This window comes from Dasypus novemcinctus, chromosome 2, assembly GCF_030445035.2.
Source record: "Dasypus novemcinctus isolate mDasNov1 chromosome 2, mDasNov1.1.hap2, whole genome shotgun sequence".
Lineage (NCBI taxonomy): Eukaryota > Metazoa > Chordata > Mammalia > Cingulata > Dasypodidae > Dasypus > Dasypus novemcinctus.
In genome coordinates this window covers 161163755-161185614 of record NC_080674.1, presented here as the reverse complement: position 1 = coordinate 161185614, position 21860 = coordinate 161163755, and the positions used below count along the sequence as shown (strand labels likewise).

The following is a 21860-nucleotide window of genomic DNA, read 5'->3' as shown; positions in this document are numbered from 1 at the left end:
TGCCATTAAACATCTCACAATGCACAAGAGAACCCCTACAAAAAAAGAATTAACTGGCCAAAATGTCAATAGTACCAAAGCTGAGAAACCATACCTGGCATCTACGTTGCACCAAAGCAGTTGAGAATTTGGCCGAGAACAAGGGTATGCTTATACCAAGAATAGCCTTCATGGCACAGAGTTTTAATTGTTCATAAAAAGGCACCATTCTAGATTCTACATCTGCCAGGTAAATACCAGGGTGATTAAAAAACAAGACAACTGAACAAGCTCAGTAAAGCTGAGAAAGAGAGAGAGAGAAAGGGAGGGAGGCACCTTGACTGAAATCTCACACCTTATACAAAACTTAACTCAAGATGGATCATGGACTTAAATATAAAATAGCAACTATAAAACTTCTAGGAAAAACATGAAAAAATCTTCAGGACCTAGGATTAGGCATCAAGTCTTTGACACTAAACAAAGACTTGACACTAAAAGCACAATCCAAAAAAGGAAAAAATGATAAACTGGATTTCATCAAAATTTAAAACTTTGCTCTGCAAAAGATGCTGATAAGAGGTGAAAAGATAAGCTACAGACCAGGAAAAATATTTGCAAATACATATCTGACAAAGGACTTGTATCTAAAATTTATAAAGAACGCTAAAAACTAAACATTATAAAACAAATAATCCAATTAGAAAATAGGCAAAATACATGCAGACATTTCACTGAAGAGGATATACAGATGACAAATAAGCACATGAAAAGAGGTTCAACATAGTAAGACATTAGAGCAATGCAAATCAAAACCACAAAGAAATATTACCACCTGCCTATCAGAATGGCTAAAAAATAAAATAGTGACAACATCAAATGTTGATAAGAATGTAGAAAAGCCCCAACATTCATATATCGCTGGTGGGAATATAAAATGGTACAGTTACTCTGGAAAAGTTTGGAAGTTACTTTTAAAACTAAACATGGTAAATAAAGACAAAAAAAAAGATATTATACCATAAAAAAAAATAAAAATAAACATGGAATTACTATACAACTCAGCAATTGTATTGTAAGGCACAGATCCCAGATAATCAAAACTTGTACACTTATGCTCATAGCAGCTTTATTCATAATAGCCCAAAACTGGAAACTATTCAAATGTCCTTCATTTGAATGAATGGTTAAACAACATGTGGTACTGGGTACCATGGAATACTACTTATCAACAAAAAGGCAGGAACTATTAATATGTGCAGCAACTTTGATGAACCTCAAGGAAATTATGAGTGAAAAAAATAACAATCTCAAAAGGATACTTACTGCACAATTCTATTTGTATAAATTTCATAAAATAATAGAGATGGAGAACAGATTAGTGGTTGCCAGAGATTAGGGATGTGGGGGAAGAGAGGAGTGGATGTGTCTATAACGGGGTTTGAGGAAGTTTGGTGATGGTATGGTTAAGCATCTCGGTGGTGGTTACATGAGGCTAAATGTGATAAAATTGCACAGAGCTACACACACACACAGGAGTGCATGCATAACTGGTGAGATCTCAATAAGCTCTATGGATTGTGCCAATGTCCATTTCCTGGTTTTGCTATTGTACTACATAGTTAAGCAAGATGTTGGTTAACATTCAGTAAGGCTGGGTGAAGGGTTCACTGGACCTCCCTGTACATTTTTCTTCACCTTCCTGTGAATCTATAATTATTTCAAAATATAAAGAATAAATTTAAAAAGAAGACCAAATTTTAAAAGAGGCAAAATATTTGAACATATATTTCATTAAAGATAGACCAATGGCCAATAAGCCCATGAAAAGATGCAGAAAACCACTATTTGTTAGAGATATGCAAATGGAAATCACTAAACATCCTTTAGAATGGTTAAAATTTAAAAGACCACAACACTGAGTATTGGCTTGGATATTGTGGCAGTTTGATATTATTTATGAACCCCAAAAAGAGAGATTATGTTTGTAAACTGGTCTGTTTCTCTGTATGTGATACTCTTTGAATGCATTAGATTCAGCTTACATGTCTTGATTAATTTACCTGTTAAGATTAGGGCTTTGATTCAACTATGTCAGCAGTGGGGCATGACTCAAGTTTGAACCCCTGCCCCCTTGGTGGGCTGATATAACAGATACTCACACGGAATAAGACAAGAAGAGAGAACTCCATAGATACCAGAGGAAAGAAGGCTCAAACAGGGAAAGTCTGGGGAGAACTGAACCATTTGCCTGATAGTTCACAGCTGAAGTAGAACAAAGCAGCTGAGCAGCTAATAAGGCCTGAAAAGAAACAAGCCCTATGCTAGTCTATGGCTGAGATCAGAAGAAACCAGGCCCACAGGGCCTTAAAAGGAAGAAGCAAGGAGAGAACTGGAAGATATCACCTGCCATCTTGCTTCAACACTTGGCGGGGAAGTGGACTTGGCCCAGTGGTTAGGGCATCCGTCTACCAGATGGGAGGTCCGCGGTTCAAATCCCGGGCCTCCTTGACCTGTGTGGAGCTGGCCCACGCACAATGCTGATGCGTGCAAGGAGTGCCCTGCCACGCAGGGGTGTCCCCCACATAGGGGAGCCCCACGCACAAGGAGTGCGCCCCGTGAGGAGAGCCGCCCACCGTTAAAGAAAGTGCAGCCTGCCCAGGGAATGGTGCCACACACATGGGGAGCTGATGCAACAAGAGGACGCAACAAAAAGAAACACAGATTCCCGTGCCGCTGACAACAACAGAAGCAGACAAAGAAGAACACACAGCAAATAGACACAGAGAACAGACAACTGGGGCAGGGTGGGGTGGGGTGGGGTGGGGTGGGGGTGGGGTGGGGGGGGTGGAAAGGGGAGAGAAATAAATATAAAATAAATAAAAATCTTGAAAAAACACACACATGGCAACTGACTTTGGTGAGAAAGAAACCTTGAGTTGGACTCTTCAGGGCCTTGTAACTAAGCTTTCACCCCAAGTAAATACCCTTTATAAAAGCCAACAGATTTCTGGTACTTTGCATCAGCACCCCTTGGGCTGACTAATACAGATATGGAGCCACTGAGCTCTCATACATTGTGTGTAGGAATCCAAAATATTAAAGTCACTTAGAAAACAATTGTCAGTTTCTTCTAAAGTTAGCACACACTTACCAACAGCCCCACAATTCCACTTCCAGAAACTTACCCAAGAGAAATAAAAACATGTCTATACAAAGACCTGCAAAAAACATTTGTAGGAGTTTATTCACAATAGTCAAACACTGGAACAAATCCAAAAGTCCATCAACTGGTGATGGAATACTACTCTGTAATACAAACAAGTGACTGTACATGTAATCACACAGATGAATATCCAAAGCATTATGCTAAGTAAAAAACGAGACACAAACAGCTATATACCTGTATTATTCAGGGTTCTCTAGGGAACAACTGACAGGAGATACCTGTAAATAGAATGAGATTTTATAAAATTCTCTCATGCAACCATGGGGATGATGCACAAGTCCAAACTCCACAGGGCAGGCTGCACACCAGGGGCTCCGATGAAGGTCCTTGTTGATTTCCCAGGAGATGCTGCTTTTCTGAAGTAAAGATGGGAATTCTCTCTCTCTCTGAATGCTGAAATCACTTTCCCCTTTAAGGTCTCCCTTCAACTGACTGGATGCCACATCACTCATTGCTGATGGCACTCTCCTCAGTTAATTGCAGATGTAGTCAGCCATCTTTGCAATCAACTCACCGATGATTAAAATCCATGAGATTACCTTGTATTACAATTAGCCCAGTGCTTGCATGACCAAAGAAATGGGCACCACTGCCTGGTCAAATTGACACATTAGCTTAACCATCACAATACTTAATGACTCTATATACCGTTACAGAAAAGGCAGAACTATAGGGAGAGAAAAAGCACATCAGTGGTAGTGAAGGGCTGGATCACGTGGGGATGGGACTGGATTGCAAACTGGCACAAGGGAACTTTTTAGGGTAAAGGAAATGTTCAATACCTTCTTGATTGAGGTGGTAGTTAAGTGACCACATCTATTTGTCAAAAACACATTCAATTGTACACTTAAGTGCTCGCTTCGGCAGCACATATACTAAAATTGGACCGATACAGAGAAGATTAGCATGGCCCCTGCGCAAGGATGACACGCAAATTCGTGAAGCGTTCCATATATTTTTTTTAATGTAATATTATTACAAAGTCAATAAAAAATAAAATAAAAAAATTGTACACTTAAAATGATTGAATTTTATTATATGTAAATTATACTTCAGTTACTTTCTTTTTTTTTGAAGGTGGGGAGAGATCAATACTCAGGGGTCTGGTAAAGTGTATCCATTAAAGAGACCCATTATTTCTGCAATGCTCTTTTGAGTCTGAGGAAGCTAACCTAGCTAGCAATATGCCTCAGGCTTAAGGTGCTAATTCAGTTCACAGTCACTCAAGTTCATGTCTTCTCCAGTGTAAGGGGTTTACCTACATGGCATTGGTTGCCTGAAAAGAAGGATTGGAGCCATTAGGCGTGGATATGAGCAGGAATCAAAACCTGAAGAAGTGGACAATCAAAACAGGGCTGAGTGCTCCAACCAAAGGAGGTGAACAAGACAATTATAAATGAATGAACACATAGCCAACAAAGCCAGCAAAACCACTTTCCTCTCTGCCACTCTTTCTTTTTTTTTTTTTAATATTTATTTATTATTTTTAATTACATTAAAAAAAATATATGAGGTCCCATTCAACCCCACCGCCCCCGCCCACCACTCCCCCCACAGCAACACTCTCTCCCATCATCGTGATACATCCATTGCACCTGGTAAGTTCATCTCTGAGCATCACTGCACCCCATAGTCAATGGTCCACATCATAGCCCAGACTCTCTCACGTTCCATCCAGTGGGCCCTGGGGGGATCTACAGTGTCCCGTAATTGTCCGTGAAGCACTATCCAGGACAACTCTACGTCCCGAAAACGCCTCCACATCTCATCTCTTCCTCCCGTTCCCCACACCCAGCAGCCCCCATGGCTACCGTTCCCACACCCATTCCACATTTTCTCTGTGGACATTGGATTGGTTGTGTCCATTGCACACCTATGTCAAGTGAGGGCTTAGATTCCACATGGGTACTGGATGCACTCTTCCCGCTTCTAGTTGTAGACACTCTAGGCTCCATGTTGTGGTGGTTGACCTTCTTCAACTCCATGTTAGCTGAGTGGAGTAAGTCCAATAAGTCAAAGTGTAGGAGCTGAAGTCTGTTGAGGCTCTGGGCCTGGGTGTCATATTATCAGTCCAGAGATTCAAATCCCCTACATATATCTTAAACCCAGCACCAACTACAATTCCAATAAAGTAGCATGCAAGTCTTGTGAAAAGAGATCCCCTCTGAGTCCATTTCCATCACGCAGAAACACCAGCTCCAAAGAAGGGCCATCTGTCATGGCAGTGAACCCCTTCTGCCATGACCATAGAACCCGTGGGTCTCTTTATCCCTCAAAAGAACCAATACCTGGGGTTGTATCTACCTTATCTGTCTCTTGGACTCTGTTCAGTTGTACATTGGGGTATTCCTTCTGACAACCTCCAGACTCTTTTTTAGAGACTCACAGCCTTATAATCTCATTTCTCCTTTCCATTTCCCCCTTACATTAGGTCAAACCGCTTCCCGAAGTCATGTTATTATATGTAGACAGGTATATTCTGCTGTTCCGCATTGAATCTTTAATTCAAGGTCATTTTATAGTTGCTTCTTCAGCTGGTATGTGGTAGTGATCCCTCGGTGCCAGGGAGGCTCATCCCCGGGTGTCATGTCCCACGCTGGGGGGAATGCATCACATCTACACGCTGAGTTTGGCTGTGAGAGTGCCACTCTTTCTTTAATTCAGTCAATATTTCATGTTTCTTAAGTCCTCCATGCCCGGCACTTGACAACGTTCTAACCCTCACCACAAGCAAGGGTTAAGGTGGTCCTCCCCCAGGAGGCTGTCACTAAGAAGGGAAGGCCACCAGCGTCTTAGGAAGCGCTTGGGCTCTGCGAACCAGAGGCTTTTGTGTTTCAGTTCTGCCCCTTCCTGGTTGGTGGCATGGAAGAGTCGCTCATGGCTTTCACCTCCAGTTCCAGTAACGATATTGGTAATGGGAATAGTCATAACACCTTCCCATCATCCCCCCTGAGAAAAGCATTGTCTGAGCGTCATACTTTAACAGTGCCCCTTGAGGGCTTTGCTTTTAAACAAGTTTAATTCAAGGCAACTCGAGCAGTCCTGTGTTCTCTTAAATTTGACAAAAAGAGAGTTATCTCTTCCACTGTCCAGCCCTGAAGTCAACCTCCCCACTTCAGGAAAGTTGGGTGTTACCTGTTGTATTAGTTTCCTAGGGTTGCTATAACAAATTACTATAAACCGGGTGATTTAAAGCAACAAATGTATTATAGTTCCGGAGGACACAAGTCTGAAATCAGCTGTGGGCAGAGCCACGTTCCCTCCAGTCTCCATGGGAGAATCCTTCCTTGCCTCCTCCTGCTTCCTGGTGGCTCTGGCATGCCTTGGCTCGTGGCAGCATTACTCTAGTGTTCATAAGGCCGTCTCTGCTCCCCAGTCTCCCTCTGCCTTTCTCCATTAAGGGCCCTTGTCATTGGATTCAGGGCCTACCTGGATAATCCACAACGCTCTCATCTTGTGATCCTTAATTTAATTTTATTGGCAAAGACCCTTTTCCCAAAAAGTCATATTCACAGGTTTCAGGATATGGACATCCTTTTTAGGGGCCACCATTCAATCCACTATACCTCTTATGTGGGGTCATCTGATATACACAGAGGGTGGAAAATTCCTATCCAACATGGAATCTAAGGCCCCTCGATGTAGAGGGGGACTGGACATAACCATCCCAGGGTCCACAGGATGGAGGACTAGAGTATGGATTAGAGTAGACTTACTGGTGTTCTGCTGGGGAACTATTGTGATTAGTAAGGGAAGAAATTGTAATATGATGTGGACAGGGTGGCCACAGTGGCTGCAGATGGTAGGAAGACGGAAGAAGAGATATGGTGTGGGGGCATTTTCAGCATTTGGAGTTGTCCTGGGTGGTGCTGCAGAGATGGATGCTGGATGTTGTGTATCCTGCCATGGCCCACTGGGTGGACTGGGGAAGAGTGTGGACTACAATGTGGACCACTGTCCATGTGATGCAGCAGTGCTCTAGAATGTATTCGCCAGGTGCAGGGGATGTGTCGTGATGATGGAAGAGGTTGTTGATGTGGGAGGGGTGGCGTGGGTGGTATATGGGGATCTCATATTTTTTGAATGTAACATTTAAAAGAAAATAAAGAAGAAAAAAAAATTCCTATCCAAGTGTTCAAGAGAAGTAGATTTAGGGAAGGTAGGATTGTCCACAGGAAAAAAAAATATTCTAGATCCTTCTCTTGGGTATTTCTCAATTCCATGGATGTATCTATTGCATGCACTACTTCCCTGTATGAGCTCTGTGACATAAGCTAGACTCATTTTAATCTAAGATCTAATAAAGGAATTTAGGTGATAGAAAAAAAGAGTGAAAACAAAGACACAGACTACAACCTCTCAAAAATAAAAAATAAAATTCATTTATTGAAAAGAAAATGTTTAACATATGACCTGTGTTCAGAACCCAAAATGAGAACTTCTGTAAGCGCTTATATGGTCAACATCACTACACATACCATGCTGGAAATACACATCTATGTAGGCACAGAACATACACAGTACAGTCAAGCTTTCGTGATCTGCTGTATGATTGTTTTTCTTATTCATCTTATTCATATATTCATTGACATGTATGATTTTACTGTTCTCTAAAAGGCAACAGCTTCACGCATCACCCAGATTTAGACAAAAGAACATGGTTTACAGTAAGTGCCCTCTATCCCCACTTTCCATGTTCCATTCACTGGTAACTTCACATGGGCACCTTTATGCCCTCCAGCCAGGGAATGACTCAGTGGCACAAAGAACAGGGAAGGAACCTAATAGGCTGCTGCTGTTAGAGCAAACAGACTTGCAACCAGCAGGACTAATTGTCTAAAGGTACTGACCATGGTTTCAGAGGCCAACAGCACCCCTTCCTTTTTCCCTAATCGTCTTAGAAATCCGTTAAGGTCCATTTTGTAAAATTAAATCCTAAGGCAGACAGGAAGCAGACCTCCCTAATTACTAAGTCCTGCCACTTGTACTCTGTCACCATGGCAAGGAAGCAGCATTGTGTTGTGACTGGAAAAGACAGATGAGAGGTTGCCTTAACATCCAATCAGCTACAAAATAACCCATGGTAGAGAACCCCTGCTGTGAGTAGTGAACAAGATGTAAACAAACATAAATGGAGATTCTGCACTTCCAAAGAACAGGAAGTGAATATGTAGTGTTCGACATTCTACAATGGCATTCTACAACGGCAGCAAGGAAGGAATTTGGGGAGAAAAAATAGTAAGAGAGAAGAGGGAGGGAGAGAAATGATTTTTCTAATATACTTGCTCAGCGTCAACACTTAAGACTGTTGATAAAACTGCAAATTTTACCTTTTACAGAGATAGAGAGTAAGGAACATCAGCCAATGAATTTGGCTGGAGAGATGGGGTCACAGGAGAGAGAGGGTATCAATTGCAGGTTCCAAGCTAAGACAGGTCCCATATTCACAAAGAGCTGCAGATTAAGGGCTCTTAGCAGCTGGACAGGATAATATAAATAATGCCACCTGTGAATGGCCATGCCTCCTAGGAGGGTCAACACAAAATGCTGGGTTACATTCTTCCCCACAAGTCCCTGGATCAAGGAGGAGGTGGACTGCCAACAGCTCATTTAGAGAAGAGAACCAAGAAGGGGTTCTAAGAAAGCCACCTCTAGACCAATGGAAATGTGAGGCTGAAGTGGGGGTAGAGGAGGGACACAGAGCATAACAGTACCTCGCCAGAAAACCCCTGATTTGCTTTTGGTCCAGTAGATCCAGCCTCACACTACAGAGAGTCCTTGCTCTGTTGCTCCTTGATCAGATATCCACTTATGTGGGCTGATACTTTCTCCCCAGGGACCAGAGCCTGGGTACAGGGAAAGGCTGAGAAGCTGGTTCCTAGCCTGCAGTGGGAAGAAAGCAGGAGCAGCTCTCTGAAGAAGCCCAGTGGGCAGCAGAAGAGATTCTGGACTGGCCCAGGGGGCTGCTTCTAAAAGAGGAGGAAGGGCTTCCTGCCCTGCCATCTTCTTCTGGCTGGTTATTTACTCGACACCAAGAGCTATAAAATAGCACAGCCAGGAAGGTCCACCGACTGGAACAGTCTTGACTGGGCCTTCTGAACAAAGGCTGTCAAAGCAGCAGGAGGAAAGTTCCAGCAAGATGGTGTTGGCTTAGCTGGTGCTGGAGTTGGTAGGTGTATGTCCAAGAGCCTCAACTGAGCCCTGAGCCTCCATGGAGTTGCAACACCTACTCTCCAGTTCATTGGACTCATCTAGGACAACTAACAAGTAGATAATGATGGACAATCACCATACCAAAGAACCAAGAGCGTCTACAACTGCAAGCAAGAGAGTCTGATCCATCGGCCGTATGGACTGAAGCCCCCTCTCAATTAGAGGTGGAGTGGACATCACCATCCCAGAATGACTGGGGAACGGATTATGGATTAGAGTGGACTTACTAGTATTCTACTATAGATGTGGAGGCAGTGGCCACTGGAGATTCTGAAGTCAGGGAGAGGGAAATCAGGTGTAATACAAGGGCATTTTCAGGACTTGGAAATTGTCCTAAATGACATTGCAGTGACAGATACAGGCCATTATATATCTTGCCATAATCTACAGAATTGTGTGGGAGAGAGTGTAAACTACAATATGAACTATAATCCATGCTTAGTGGCAATGCTCCAAAATGTGTTCAATAATTGCCATGAAGGTACCACATGAATGACGGATGTTGTTAAGGTGGGTAAATGTGGGTGGTGTGGGAAGCAGGGTATATGGGAATCCCCTATATATTATCTGTAATATTTATGTAATCTAAATGTCTTTTTTTTTAATTAAAAAAAAAAAGGCAGAAACACAGGAAAGACATCAAACACGGCATATGCCAACCCAATTACCTTCCAGAAGCCCCAAAGCTAGAGTCAGTCCTCCTACACCTATGCTCCCTGGGCCAGGGACCTTGACACACGGCCTGCATCTTGCTAAGAGCTGGGGCCAGAGGACCTCAGCTGGAAGGACCCGGCATCAAGGTTCCAGCATCAGAACTCACTGGAGCAGGACCAGCTCTAGCGGCTCCCTGAGGACATGGAAGCCTCCACAGAGGAAGCGGAGGGCAGGGCGCAAGCCTGAGTCCCTTCCACTGGCCGGCGGCGTCTCGCTGAGAACAGCCAGCAGGAGCGCTGTGGGCAGACTGCTGGGTAACAACTGTGCTGCTCAAGTCGGGCCTGCCGATTCTTGAGCCCACCTTGGTCACCGGTAAACCTGAGACTTTGTAGGGCAGGGTCTTCACAAGCACCTGATAGTGACCACCAAAGAGCAGAGAGGGTGGGGGTGAAAAGCGTCATTCTCCCAAGGGAGAACATGGCACCAATGATCAAGTCTTTCTACTTTAATCAGTTACCAGCCATGTACGTGAGACCCTGTACATGAGAGAGGCCCCTTTCCCTGTCCCTTCGCCTGGCAGCCAGTCTACTGGCTCTGGGACAGAAGAAAAAGAAAAAGCCGAGGCCATGAGGCTGGGTCATAACCCTAATCAGCACTGGTGACACACAATGAAACCAAACCCAGATACACTTGTGCGTCTCTCCTTTAACCAACTTCCAGGGAGCGCTGTTCTCTCAAGGTAAGAGTAAGCCTGGTGACAGAGGGCAGGACAGCAGGGCCTGAGAGGCCAGGAACCTACTGTCTCTCTCACACACATCTCTGAAGAGATGGAGAACTAGTGAATGCCCTTCTGAAATTCTTCTCATACCAACAGGGAAGAAGTGGCAGCCCAAAGCAAGGCAATGTACCTTCTTCTGCAGTCTCGGAAGTTTGTTCCCAAATCTGAAGGGTGACTCCGAGGTAAGGAACCCTGAGGCTATTTCTGGCACTCAGGGGACAAGGGGGGTCATAATTAGCGTTTAGAATGGAGGGACCAGAAAGCCCAACCAAGTGGTTCCTTCGAAGTCCAGATCACAGAGGCAGCTTTGGTGGGCCCTGCTCCTGCCCCTTCCCCTCCCCCTACCGAACGTAAACAGCCCCACACACTCATGGTGTCAGACCAGCTGCTGCCAATTACACGAACTTATCTGACACTCTCCGTGCACACTGATCTCAACTGCTCATCCACAGCAGCAGTGAGTGCCTGCCCTGCGTGACAGCAACTGAACACTGCCATCCCTTTCAGCTGTCTTGGCTGAGGCTGAAAGGTCATCCCAAACATGTAAAACAGCCCTTCCACAAGCCTTCCACGACAGACACATCCACCTTGACCATCCTTTCCCTCAGCCTAGGCACTTGCAGATGTATCCTGAGTCCTTCAGGATCTTCTCAGTATAAAATCAGGATGGTCAACGGGAGGTAAAATCCACACCTCCCCAGACAGTTATACATTGAGATTATTTCTGATTCAAACCTTTGGGGTACTTGGCCAAGAGTGCTGAGAACCTAAGCAGACATTTCCTTTCATCAGGAGAAGCTGAGCAAACTGGATGGAGGAAAAAGCAATCCATAATTACTCCAATTCAAGAGATGGTCTTACAAATGAAAAGCCTATTTTTAAATAAACTACAAATATTTTCAATTCCGGCAGTACTTCATATCTTTTAAGTGCTAAAGTAACTAAGACTATGGTACTGTGACCCATGCTGAGGAACTCAGGAAAGAGATGATGTTGCCCTGGTGACTATGTCAAACAAGAGAGTGAACATTAAAGTTCCAGCACTGGAGGCTGGTTGAGCTACTAGGTAGTTCCCACTATCCCCTGGAGACTTGAATAGGTAGGAGAATATTGAGGTAAAATATTTGGGAAAGAGAATAGAAAGGGAGAGGCCTGGCTTTATAAAGAGAAAGAGTTCCCACTAATTTCATCCAAAACTGGCCCAGGAAGCATGAGGGGGGACAATAAAATTTTTAAATAAAGTGAGCTGTGCAACAGGAATAATTTGGGGAGGTGAATCAGAAGGGATGGCAGTAAGGAAGGGAAGAGGCATGATGAGGCAAAAGAGCTGAGAAACTCTGGATTAAAATAAGTACAAAGGAACGGCGACAGCACTGTCACTAGTGGCTCCTCCCATATCCCAGCTACCCACCCTGTCCCCAACCCTCAGCCTTGCCTGGCCCAGGGTACCAGGTGCCAGGAAGAGGGGTTCCCAGACAGCTACCCTGTCTTTCCCCAGAGCCTGGGCCTTACCTGAGGCTCTGAGGACAGGTACTGGGGGGATCGATAGGGCAGGGGTAGTGGGGCAGGTACAGAGAATGCACCCACGTCACTATACAAAGGCACCGGTGGAGTTGATGAAGATGGGAGCAGTGCTTGGCTGGCTGAGCTCGTAGAGGGCCTGGTAGGTCCCCACCACAAAGCCCGCAAAGCCCAGGATGCTGATCAGAGCGTCCTTCGCGACGGTGAGGGGGCTCAGGCCCTCCGAGTAGTAGGTGGTGATCTCCAGCAGCGGCGGGATGATGAGGGCCAGGGCACTGCTGCTCACGGAGCCCACCAGGGAGATGACCAGGTCCAGGCGGGGGATGAGGATGGCCAAGATGCCTGCAGGGAGAGAGGACAGGTCTGTTAAAGATTTCCCAGGGCTGAGATATACCCCCTCACTCTTCAGCAAATCCAGCACTTGTCCATCTTAGAGAATGGAGAGCTCTAAGAAAACCTAGACAAGGTCTCGAACAATCCCCTCATTCCACAGGTTGGAAAACTGATTCCCAGAGGTGTGGAATGACCTGGGTCCCTGCAGGCAGTAGCAGAACTGGGCCTGCAATCCGCATCTCCTGGCGCCAGTCACCTGGCCTCCGGCTCTTCCTGCTACAGTACATGGCCCATCTTTCTGAGGGAAAGGAACCAAATTATACTCCAGGGCAGTCTGGTCTCTACCAAGGGAGGAGGGGGTGAGGCAGAAAAGGAGTGGGAGCAGCTCTGGGCCACTGAGGGCACCTCCAACACATCAATCATCTTTACGTGACTGACAAGGAACAAAACAGGAAGGAAAAAGAAAAAACAACCTCCTCCTTCTAGAGGGATGCAGGCAAAAGGAGAAGCAGTGCTGTCTGCAGGCTGACCTCAGGAGCAAAGCCCTGCACAAGGCTACATCCCTACACTGGAACAGCCCAGGGGCGCTCAGGCATGACATTTAGTTGTGGGTATGGGAGGAAGGAAGGTAGGACCGATGCAACTGAACGGTGGATCGCAGCAGAAAAGGCCACCAGCTTCCACACCTCACCAGTGACTACCTGGCTCTCTGTCAAGACTGTCAGTGCTACCTAAACCAGAGGGGCAGGCTTCACTGGCCACACTTACTCTAGGGCCTGCCAGTCCCGTGCCTCCCATCAAACGACCTCTCTACCAGGTGAGCAAAGGCTGATGTCTCACAAGTTTAAGTATGTGGGCTCTGGAACTAGAGTCTTGGGTTCAATCCTGACCCTGCTTCTGATGTAGCAGAATGACCCTGGGGACCTTTCCATTCCCCAGTTTTCTTGCTATAAAAATGAGGATACTAATAGTTATATAGAGATGTCCTGATGTTCAAAGGAGGTTTACACGGCACTTGACAATGGCACATAATATATGTTAATATTATCGTCATCACTATGACATATTTTGCTGCTCATGCAAAGTGCATCACTGGCTTGACAGTAATCAAATGTGGTTTGGTGGACTGTCATTCCCATAGCTGGGCTCCACATGGAATCCTAAAGATGCTCTCAGATGGAGCCAGAGATGGAGAGCGTCTCTATTACCTCACGGATTCCTATGCGACAGAGACATTTTACGTGGGAGTTTCAGGTCTTTCTTCATTGCATCAAGCAAAAATGTAGTCAAAAATTACTCTTGGAAACTGTGAGGAAGGTGCCACACTGGTGAGACTACCAGAATCTCTCAGCCCAGTGCAGCCAACTTCACCGCCAATGTCCAAACTGATCACTGCTGCTTTGGCTTAAGCATGGCCACAAAAACCGAATTGCACAGAGAGGCCAGGATTTACGAGGAACACATACCTTTAAGTTAGGATACCATGCACTGCAGGAAGAGGCAAGGCAGGTGGGAACCAAGACTTGGCAGGGGAGAGGCAGGTTCACGTCACCTAGCTCACACTCACCCTGTGCAATCCCATATAGTAGCCACTGGTCATGGGTGGCTATTTCAATTTTAATTAACTGAAATTAAATTAAATAAAAAATTCACTCTCTCGGTCACATTCACCACATTTCAATGGTTCAAACTGCCTGGCATATTGGACAACACAGATATGGAACACTTCCATCACTGTAGGAAGTTCCAGTGACAGCACTGCTAAGCATTTGCTCATTGAGTTGAATTTGCCAAGGTTCAATGGGTATATAACTCTGCCCTATTATTACAGCCCCCATGGAAAGAGAGGCCAGAGATTAAATGATAGAAAGCAGCAGAGCTGGGACTAGAACCCAGGACCTCTAGCCCCTGGTGCAGTAACCTCACAGACCTAACAAGTAAGAAAATACAAACAATACCCACAGAAGGAGGGAAAGCAGGAGATCTGGCTCATCAGCAGAAAGATTCTGTCTGTGATTTACTGGAGGAGTTAGTTTTCAGTTTAGATCTCCCAGGGATGTACTACAACCATTTGGCAGAGATTCCAGTAACCAATAACCCTGACCTCCTTCTTGTCAAAAGAAATCAGATAATTTCCTTTAACCATTGACAACAGAACAGGTACAGGATATTGCGTCTCAGATCTGCCTCTGCCACTGTTCTATCCCCTGCGGCAATCTCACCATCTTTCCTTTTTCTCTTAGTCAAGCATAACTGCAAGAACCCATTAACATCTTCACTTGTCTAAAACCTTCAGAGAGAGTACAGAAAGTGTGGGCTTTTTACTTACAGGTGGAGACAACTGTTTCAGCCCTTAACTATTTTTAAAGCAAGAGTTGATGATAACTCTCAAATGCTCAGGGGGAAATGTGAAGGAGAACTGGGGGTCAAAGAGTTTGTAGGCTGATGACAAAATGGTTTGCTCACCAAGAGCTGGTCTGCCATGGAACCTGGGCTAACACACCTGCCCTCTCCCAGGTCCAGGTCTCCATCTGCCTAATGCCAACCCCTCAGTGATGGCTCCAGGCATTTTCATTTGAGAGAGTCAGGTGGAAATAGCACTAAGACAGCAGCCAGGAGAAATGCACCCCATGGAGACTGTGGGAAAGGAATGTGTTCAGAGCTCTGGACTCCAATTCCAGCTCCCCCTCTTATCAGGTAGCTACTTAAGACCGATTTCCCCTAAACGGGGATGATCAAATGAGATAGTGCACACAACAAGCATAGAGTTCTAAGCACATGATCAATGCTTCAAAAATGTCAGCTAATACTATCACCAGTCCTTGCTGCTGTCAAGCTGAATGACCCAGACTCACCCTACTGAGCCTCAATCAATTTACTTATAAAATGAGGTCATTGTATTAATACGGGATGACCTCTGAAGTCTCACCCAACTCCAAAATTTTAAGGAACTATAAAATCCAGTCTTAGTCACTTAGAAATGTGTGCTGGGATGTGTCCCATGGCTCACTGACAACTGGGAAGTAGTGTGTGCTGCTCAAGAAGAGGATCAGTGGGACAATGGAACTCCCTCCCCAGAACACATGGTTGTGTCAAAAAGGCCACTTCTGGGCCCCTTTTTGTACAGTTAAAAGGAGTATGTGGCATCTCTCTGGTGCCAGCCTCTGGCGTCCATCCACAGACACTCAAACTACTCAAGAGAGAGGAGGACTCTTATGTCAAAGGAAGTGAGCCCTTGCCAGGAGTCAAGTCCATATAACCTGCCAGCCCACCCAGCTCCAGTCATCTCATTTTCACACACACTAACCTGGGTGGAATCAGAGATATGCTCTACTATGAGATAAGAGTTAATAGAAATAGAAACAGAAGTTGTTTAATCAGAATCTTTCCCCAAATTAGATAGCGATCTTCCAATTAATCAAGATATTTAAAAAGCAATCTAAAAATTTGCTTTAATTTCCGTAACAAAGATTTTAAAATGGGGTAAAACTTTTCTCTGCAAAGGGAAGCAACTCTTCCTGTTCTAGCTGACCATATACTACAACCAAACCCTAAATAAATCCTGATACTGAAGAAAGGTAATGAGCAGCAGAGGCAAAAGAGGCGGGGAACAGGAGGAGAAGGGTCCCCAAATCAAAGGAGCATAAACAGCCCCAAGGCTTCAATGGTAACAGTATCTGTTCTGTTATCATGCAAACAGCCTGAACTAATTCCAGAGCTGGGAATCAGCTACTTAGGAAAGATGTGGGGGCCCTAAGATCTTGTCTAGCACCACGTGTCTATGTTCTGTGAGTTAAAGCCCCCAGAAAGAAAAATCAAGAGGGTACAGTTTTCAGGAAGCAGCCAGGTGGGAACCACACCTCCCCCAACCCCCACCAAAAACAAAACAAAACACCAGGAAAATGAAGACAGCGTATTCCTAATCTGCATCAGTTTAGCTGTGGCACACACAGAAAGGGGCTGCTGGGGGCAACCAGATTGGGCCCCATGATTAGTCAAGAGGGCTCCAATGCTATTACAAAACATCTTCCCTTTGGGTAAAGAGACACTAAAAAGATACCGCCTTTGAGCTGCTGAAGCAACATGAAGCAAACGGTCATGTTTAAAGGAGGAAATGATATGGATTCTAGAGCCTGTGGTTTTGGACCAGCAACAGAAGGAACTGAACTGTGCACAAGAGAAAAGCACTTACACACATACAGTGGATACAATCAATGCTGGTTCTGGCAGTTTGAGATTATTTATGAATTCCAGAAAGAAAGATTATGTTTGTAAACTGGTCTGTTCCTCTGGGCATGATCCCCTTTGATTGTATTATATTCAGCTGAGATTTCTTTGATTAAATAAAGATTAGGATTTTGATTCAACCATGTCAGTAGCCCCCCTTGGTGGGCTATATAAACAGATACTCAAGAAGACACAGAGAAGAAGGAACAAGAAGAAAAAGAGCTCCATAGATATGGTAAAGGAGAGAACTTTGATCCTAGGGCCCCAGGAAGAGAGACAAGCCATTTGCCTGATAGTCTGCAACTGAAGAGAGCAGTAGTTATTATGACCCAGCAATAATGCAATGGAATATCATGCAGCCATGAAAAGATTTAAGATGGCTCTGTAAAGTCATGATATAATATTAAATTAAATATAAAGGACAAAGTTTATGTATACTATGACTGCAGCTATTTTAATAATGTACCTGTGAGGAGTAAGGCACAGAAGATAAAAAGTGAAAAGCAAATAAAAATCATTTTAAACAGTGGGATATTGGGCATTTCTTCTTTTATTCCCAAATGTTTTTACACCAACTTTATTTTTAGAGTGATATGTTTGCAGAAATTTAAAATCAGCCTTAAAGCAGTCGTAGAGAATCACAGAATTCTGGAGTTGAGATAAACCTTAGACATCACATGCCCATCATATTTTACAGATGAGGAAGTCCACAGCTGCACGGCTAATCAGAGATGCGCCCTTCTTCAGTGCAGCGGCCACACTGAGAAGTAGGCAAAGCCAAGAGGTGCTGGGGAGCATCTGCCTGGACTGCAGGCATCCTGCTGGAAAGGCACGGTCCAGGCTCAACAGGCCTTTTAACTGATATGGTGTCATGGTATCATGTTTGCAACAAGAAGTTTCTGAAATTCTCTACCTAACTGAGGTGAAGTGTTTCCTTGACACATGCTGCAGAAAATTTGTACAAATCACCGAAGAACAGATTAGTGCTTCAAGAACTCCAAAGAAACAATTATTGATCCTGGGCCTCCTGACTCTCCCCGGTGGAGCCAGCCTCTTCCAGACTATCCTCCTTATGCACCCTCTGGACCAAAAGTATGGGTTGGATGTAAATAGCATCCCAAATGAAACCATAACAAAATGAGCACCATTCCCTGAAATGTTAATTCTCCCTTCCCCTTCTCTCCAACAGGCAGAAATTAAACATCAAGAAGTAGACATCAGCCATAGCAATCTTTATGGGATGGGAGAGAATGGTGAGGAAGTTGAATTCCAGTGGGAAAATATAAGGCTGGACCAAATCGCCTCTGCTCCCCTTGGAGATAGAAAGTGAAGGAGAACAGTTGGGGAAAAGACAGGGCAATTGCAGAAACAGCAATAAGCAATAAAACCAGCTGCAATTATTATTTATGGCTATAATGGAAAACCACCAGTTACATCAAAGATCTAAAATCATATACCAATCAACTGTGTGCCAAAAGATCAGAAGGAAGAGAGGAAAAAGAACTAGATGAACTCACACGAATGCATTTAAATTGGTGCAACAGTGAAATGCCTCAACTCCACAATTACTTTAAAGTATCCAGGGAAGGTATGAGAAGCCAGAGTGGTCAGATGAAGAGGCTCCCGTCCTTAGTAAGCTGGCAACGCAATGCTAAATACAACAGATCACAGGAGATGGGAAAAGCAGATGGATGTGCTTGAAGATCAAAGGGGCCCATGATGTCGGGAGAGATGGATGTCGGGAGAGAAGACCCAGAGCCAGAGCCAGAAAGAGCAAAGCAAAAATCCAGAGGCATCTAAGAATAGCGCAAGATCGATGAATCAGAGACTGCCTCCTGCGGGGTGGAGCAGAGCAGAGCAGAAAGAAACTTGGCAGAAAGCAACCGAGAAAGCCATTTCTGACTTCTCAGACCACGAACAAATACCAGGCGTTCACATCTTTCATCCCTAAAATATTCAATTCTGGCTCCATTTAAAAAGCATACAGACCTATCTTTATTCCAAAGATTGAGACTCAGACTCAATAATACAAGGAAATTTCAAGAGAAGTCTCATTACAATAAGCAAAGAAGTTCACGCCCCAAAAGAATAAAACTTAAAAAATTAATAAATGAAAAGGAAACTACAACCAAAACGAGAAAGCTATGAGTCAGGCATTTCAACTTGGAAAATGATTGCAAATCTTTTAGAAATTTAAATTTAGATATTAAAACCAGTCTGTTCAGAGGTTCTCTATACTGCCAACATACAGAAGCTGAAAAAATTTTTTTTCAATTTACACAAGTCTCAACCAACAGTAAATAGGACGATATTCTGTCTCTTAACTTATAACCCTTGGTGTGGGGTAGGGGAGAAGGGAAATATCGAAGTGATAAACACCCAGGTTAATCAAGAGAAATTTTCTAAGAAACACATTTAATAAAGACGGACATCAAAAGAATCGAGGCAGGAAGCGGCTGTGGCTCAATCAGCTGGGCTCCCGTCTACCGTACGGGAGGCCCTGGGTTCGCGTCCCGTGGCCTCCTTGTGAAGGCAGGTTTGCCCGCTCGCTGTGGAGAGCTACCAGCCCGGGGGACCATGGAGTGCCTCCTGGCCTGCAAGCGCCGCAGAGTGCCAACTAAGCAAGATGAAAAGGGAGACAAGCAAAAATGCAGAAGAGCACCCAGCAAATGGACACAGTGACCAGACAACACGCAAAAAAGCTGCAAGGTGGGGAGGGGATAAAAAAAAAAAAAAGAATAGAGGCAACAGTATCTTAAAGGCTCAAAATGGCATCTGAAGAACAGATCATTATACTGAAAAAACAATTATTCAAAAAAACCAAAATGTACCTCTTATCAAAGCAACCTATTCTACTCATTATGAATATTGGCTAAATGGTTCTCTTCTAGACTTTTATCTTATTTTACATGGGATAATAATTTTATATCTTCATACTGAATTAAAACCATCCCCACAGTATTTTATATCTACAAATAAACTATTGGCCTGCCCATGTCCTTTACAGTATAGATATAATTAATTCACGTCACATGACTTCTACCATCTGGGTATGCTTCGCCCCTGACACTGAGACAGTTTTTCTGCTTACACCAACTAAGCAGCCTCACTGCAGCACCGTCTCTCTCCCATGAAAGCCCTGGTGACAGAGTGGCCTTTGGGAAAAAACAAAGAAGGCAATTACATGGTGTTCTACTCACATGTCAGGCAGACCAGCACTGTGCGGATGAACAGGTCTACCACTAACTCACAACGCTCTGGAGCTCGAGACACAAAAAAGGGGACGATGATCTCAGCGGCGACGTAGAACTGGAGAGCGTAGGTGAAGAAGATCCCAATGGAGTAGAGAAGCTTGACCGACTGGTACAACCTGCAGAGACCCAAAATACTTTCAAAAGCCTGCTCAGCCTGCTCGTACACTGTCAGAGAGAACACAAATTGGTCCCAGTGCAATTTAGGCGATAACAATCAAAGTTTCCACACACATCCTTTGGACCCAGTAATTCCATCTCTGGGATTGTATCCTGCAGATACACTTACACATGTACACAAAAATTTATTCAAAATAATTCACGGCAGCATTATTTAAGCATGAAAGATGGAAATTAGGTTAAGTGCTAATCATTAGGGAAAGGTTAAATAAATCACAGTATTCCCATACAGCTGTTAAAAAGTATGAGGTAGAACCCTATGGGCTGGTAAGGAACTCTCTCCATGATCTACAGTTATGTAAACAAAAGCCAGGAGCAGTCAGAGTATCTACAGTGTGGAACAATTTGTCAAAAAAAGAAAACACCTTAGGGTAATGATGAGGTAAGACATCATCTGGAAAAGCCTTCCCTCAGAATCAAATGAAAGGGCAAATCCCACTTGCTTAGAAATCTGGAGGATGATAGAGACTGGAGAAGGACTCCACAAATACTGAATGAGGGAAAAAGAGGAATAATCTCCAAGAACAGGTAGGAAGTTTTCTTCCCAGAGCCGCCAGTCTGGATCCCTCCCCCTCACTCGGTCCCACAGAGCTTGGGAGTTGTGCAGAGATGGCACAGCCCAGGTCCCTCCAGCCGTGGAGGCAGACACTCACAGCAGAGTAAGGACCCCACACGTATCCGGGCACAGCGACCCAAGTCTGCAGAGCAAAGCTGCCCAGGAATGCTGCATACAAAAGAGCACCCAGGGGTAAGGAGGGAGAGGGAGCACAGCAGAGCTGTTGGCAAGAGGTGCACTCAGCCAGTCAAGTCACTGCTGGGTCACCTACATGCAAAATGGACGTTTCTGGATTGACCCCATGTGAGTGCCCAGGATAAGCTATACTAATGGGGAAGAAAAGAGAGGCAGAAAAGCCTCACAGAGAAAAAAAAAAGTGTGGGGGTACTGAGCTGCTGTGAGACAGGACCAATCCCAGACTGAAGGGTATAAGGAAAAGGGAACACAGGTGACTAAAAGAATTTAAAGAAATCATAGGAACCGGTGAAAAAATATTGCACAAAAACAAACAAACAGATCAAGATTTTTGGAGATGGAACAGAAGAAAGGAAGCTTCTTTCTCCTGGAGGTGAAACAAGTGCACAAACCTGCAATTTAAAAAATGGACTACATATCCAGGGCAAGAAATAGATAAAGAGCTGAGAAAATCTGAAGAGTTGAACACAGGCTACTCTAAAGGTCTGGAATAAGTTGGAAAAAATTGTCAAAGAAGGGACTTAACACAAAGTCAACTGCATTAGTCAGCCAAAAGAGTTCGATGCAAAATACCAGAAATTGGTTGGTTTTTATAAAGGGTATTTATTTGGGGTAGGAGCTTACAGACACCAGGCCATAAAGCATAAGTTACTTCCCTCACCCAAGGCTATTTGGAGCAAGATGGCTGCCGACATCTGCCAGGGTTCAGGCTTCCTGGGTTCCTACGTTTCTGGGGCTTGCTTT

The 21860-nt window shown here is 44.4% G+C and overlaps 1 protein-coding gene and 1 non-coding gene across 5 annotated transcripts in view; one reads left to right on the top strand and one right to left on the bottom strand.

Moving 5' to 3' along the window:
* The first annotated feature begins 4059 nt into the window (after nt 1-4059).
* LOC111762957 (U6 spliceosomal RNA) lies at nt 4060-4166 on the top strand. Its single transcript, XR_002795948.2, has one exon. It is a non-coding gene; the product is annotated as a U6 spliceosomal RNA (small nuclear RNA).
* Nucleotides 4167-7567: 3401 nt separating this feature from the next.
* The window catches only part of SLC36A1 (solute carrier family 36 member 1), a 47922-nt gene continuing 33629 nt past the window's right edge, over nt 7568-21860 (bottom strand). For all 4 annotated transcript variants that reach the window (XM_071210818.1, XM_004453456.4, XM_071210817.1 and 1 more), the window contains 2 exons: nt 20135-20304; nt 7568-12716 (listed from right to left, as the gene is read on the bottom strand). In XM_071210818.1, the coding sequence (XP_071066919.1) occupies nt 12445-12716; nt 20135-20304 (442 nt within the window). In that variant the 3' untranslated portion in view covers nt 7568-12444. The remainder of the gene's footprint in view (nt 12717-20134; nt 20305-21860) is intronic.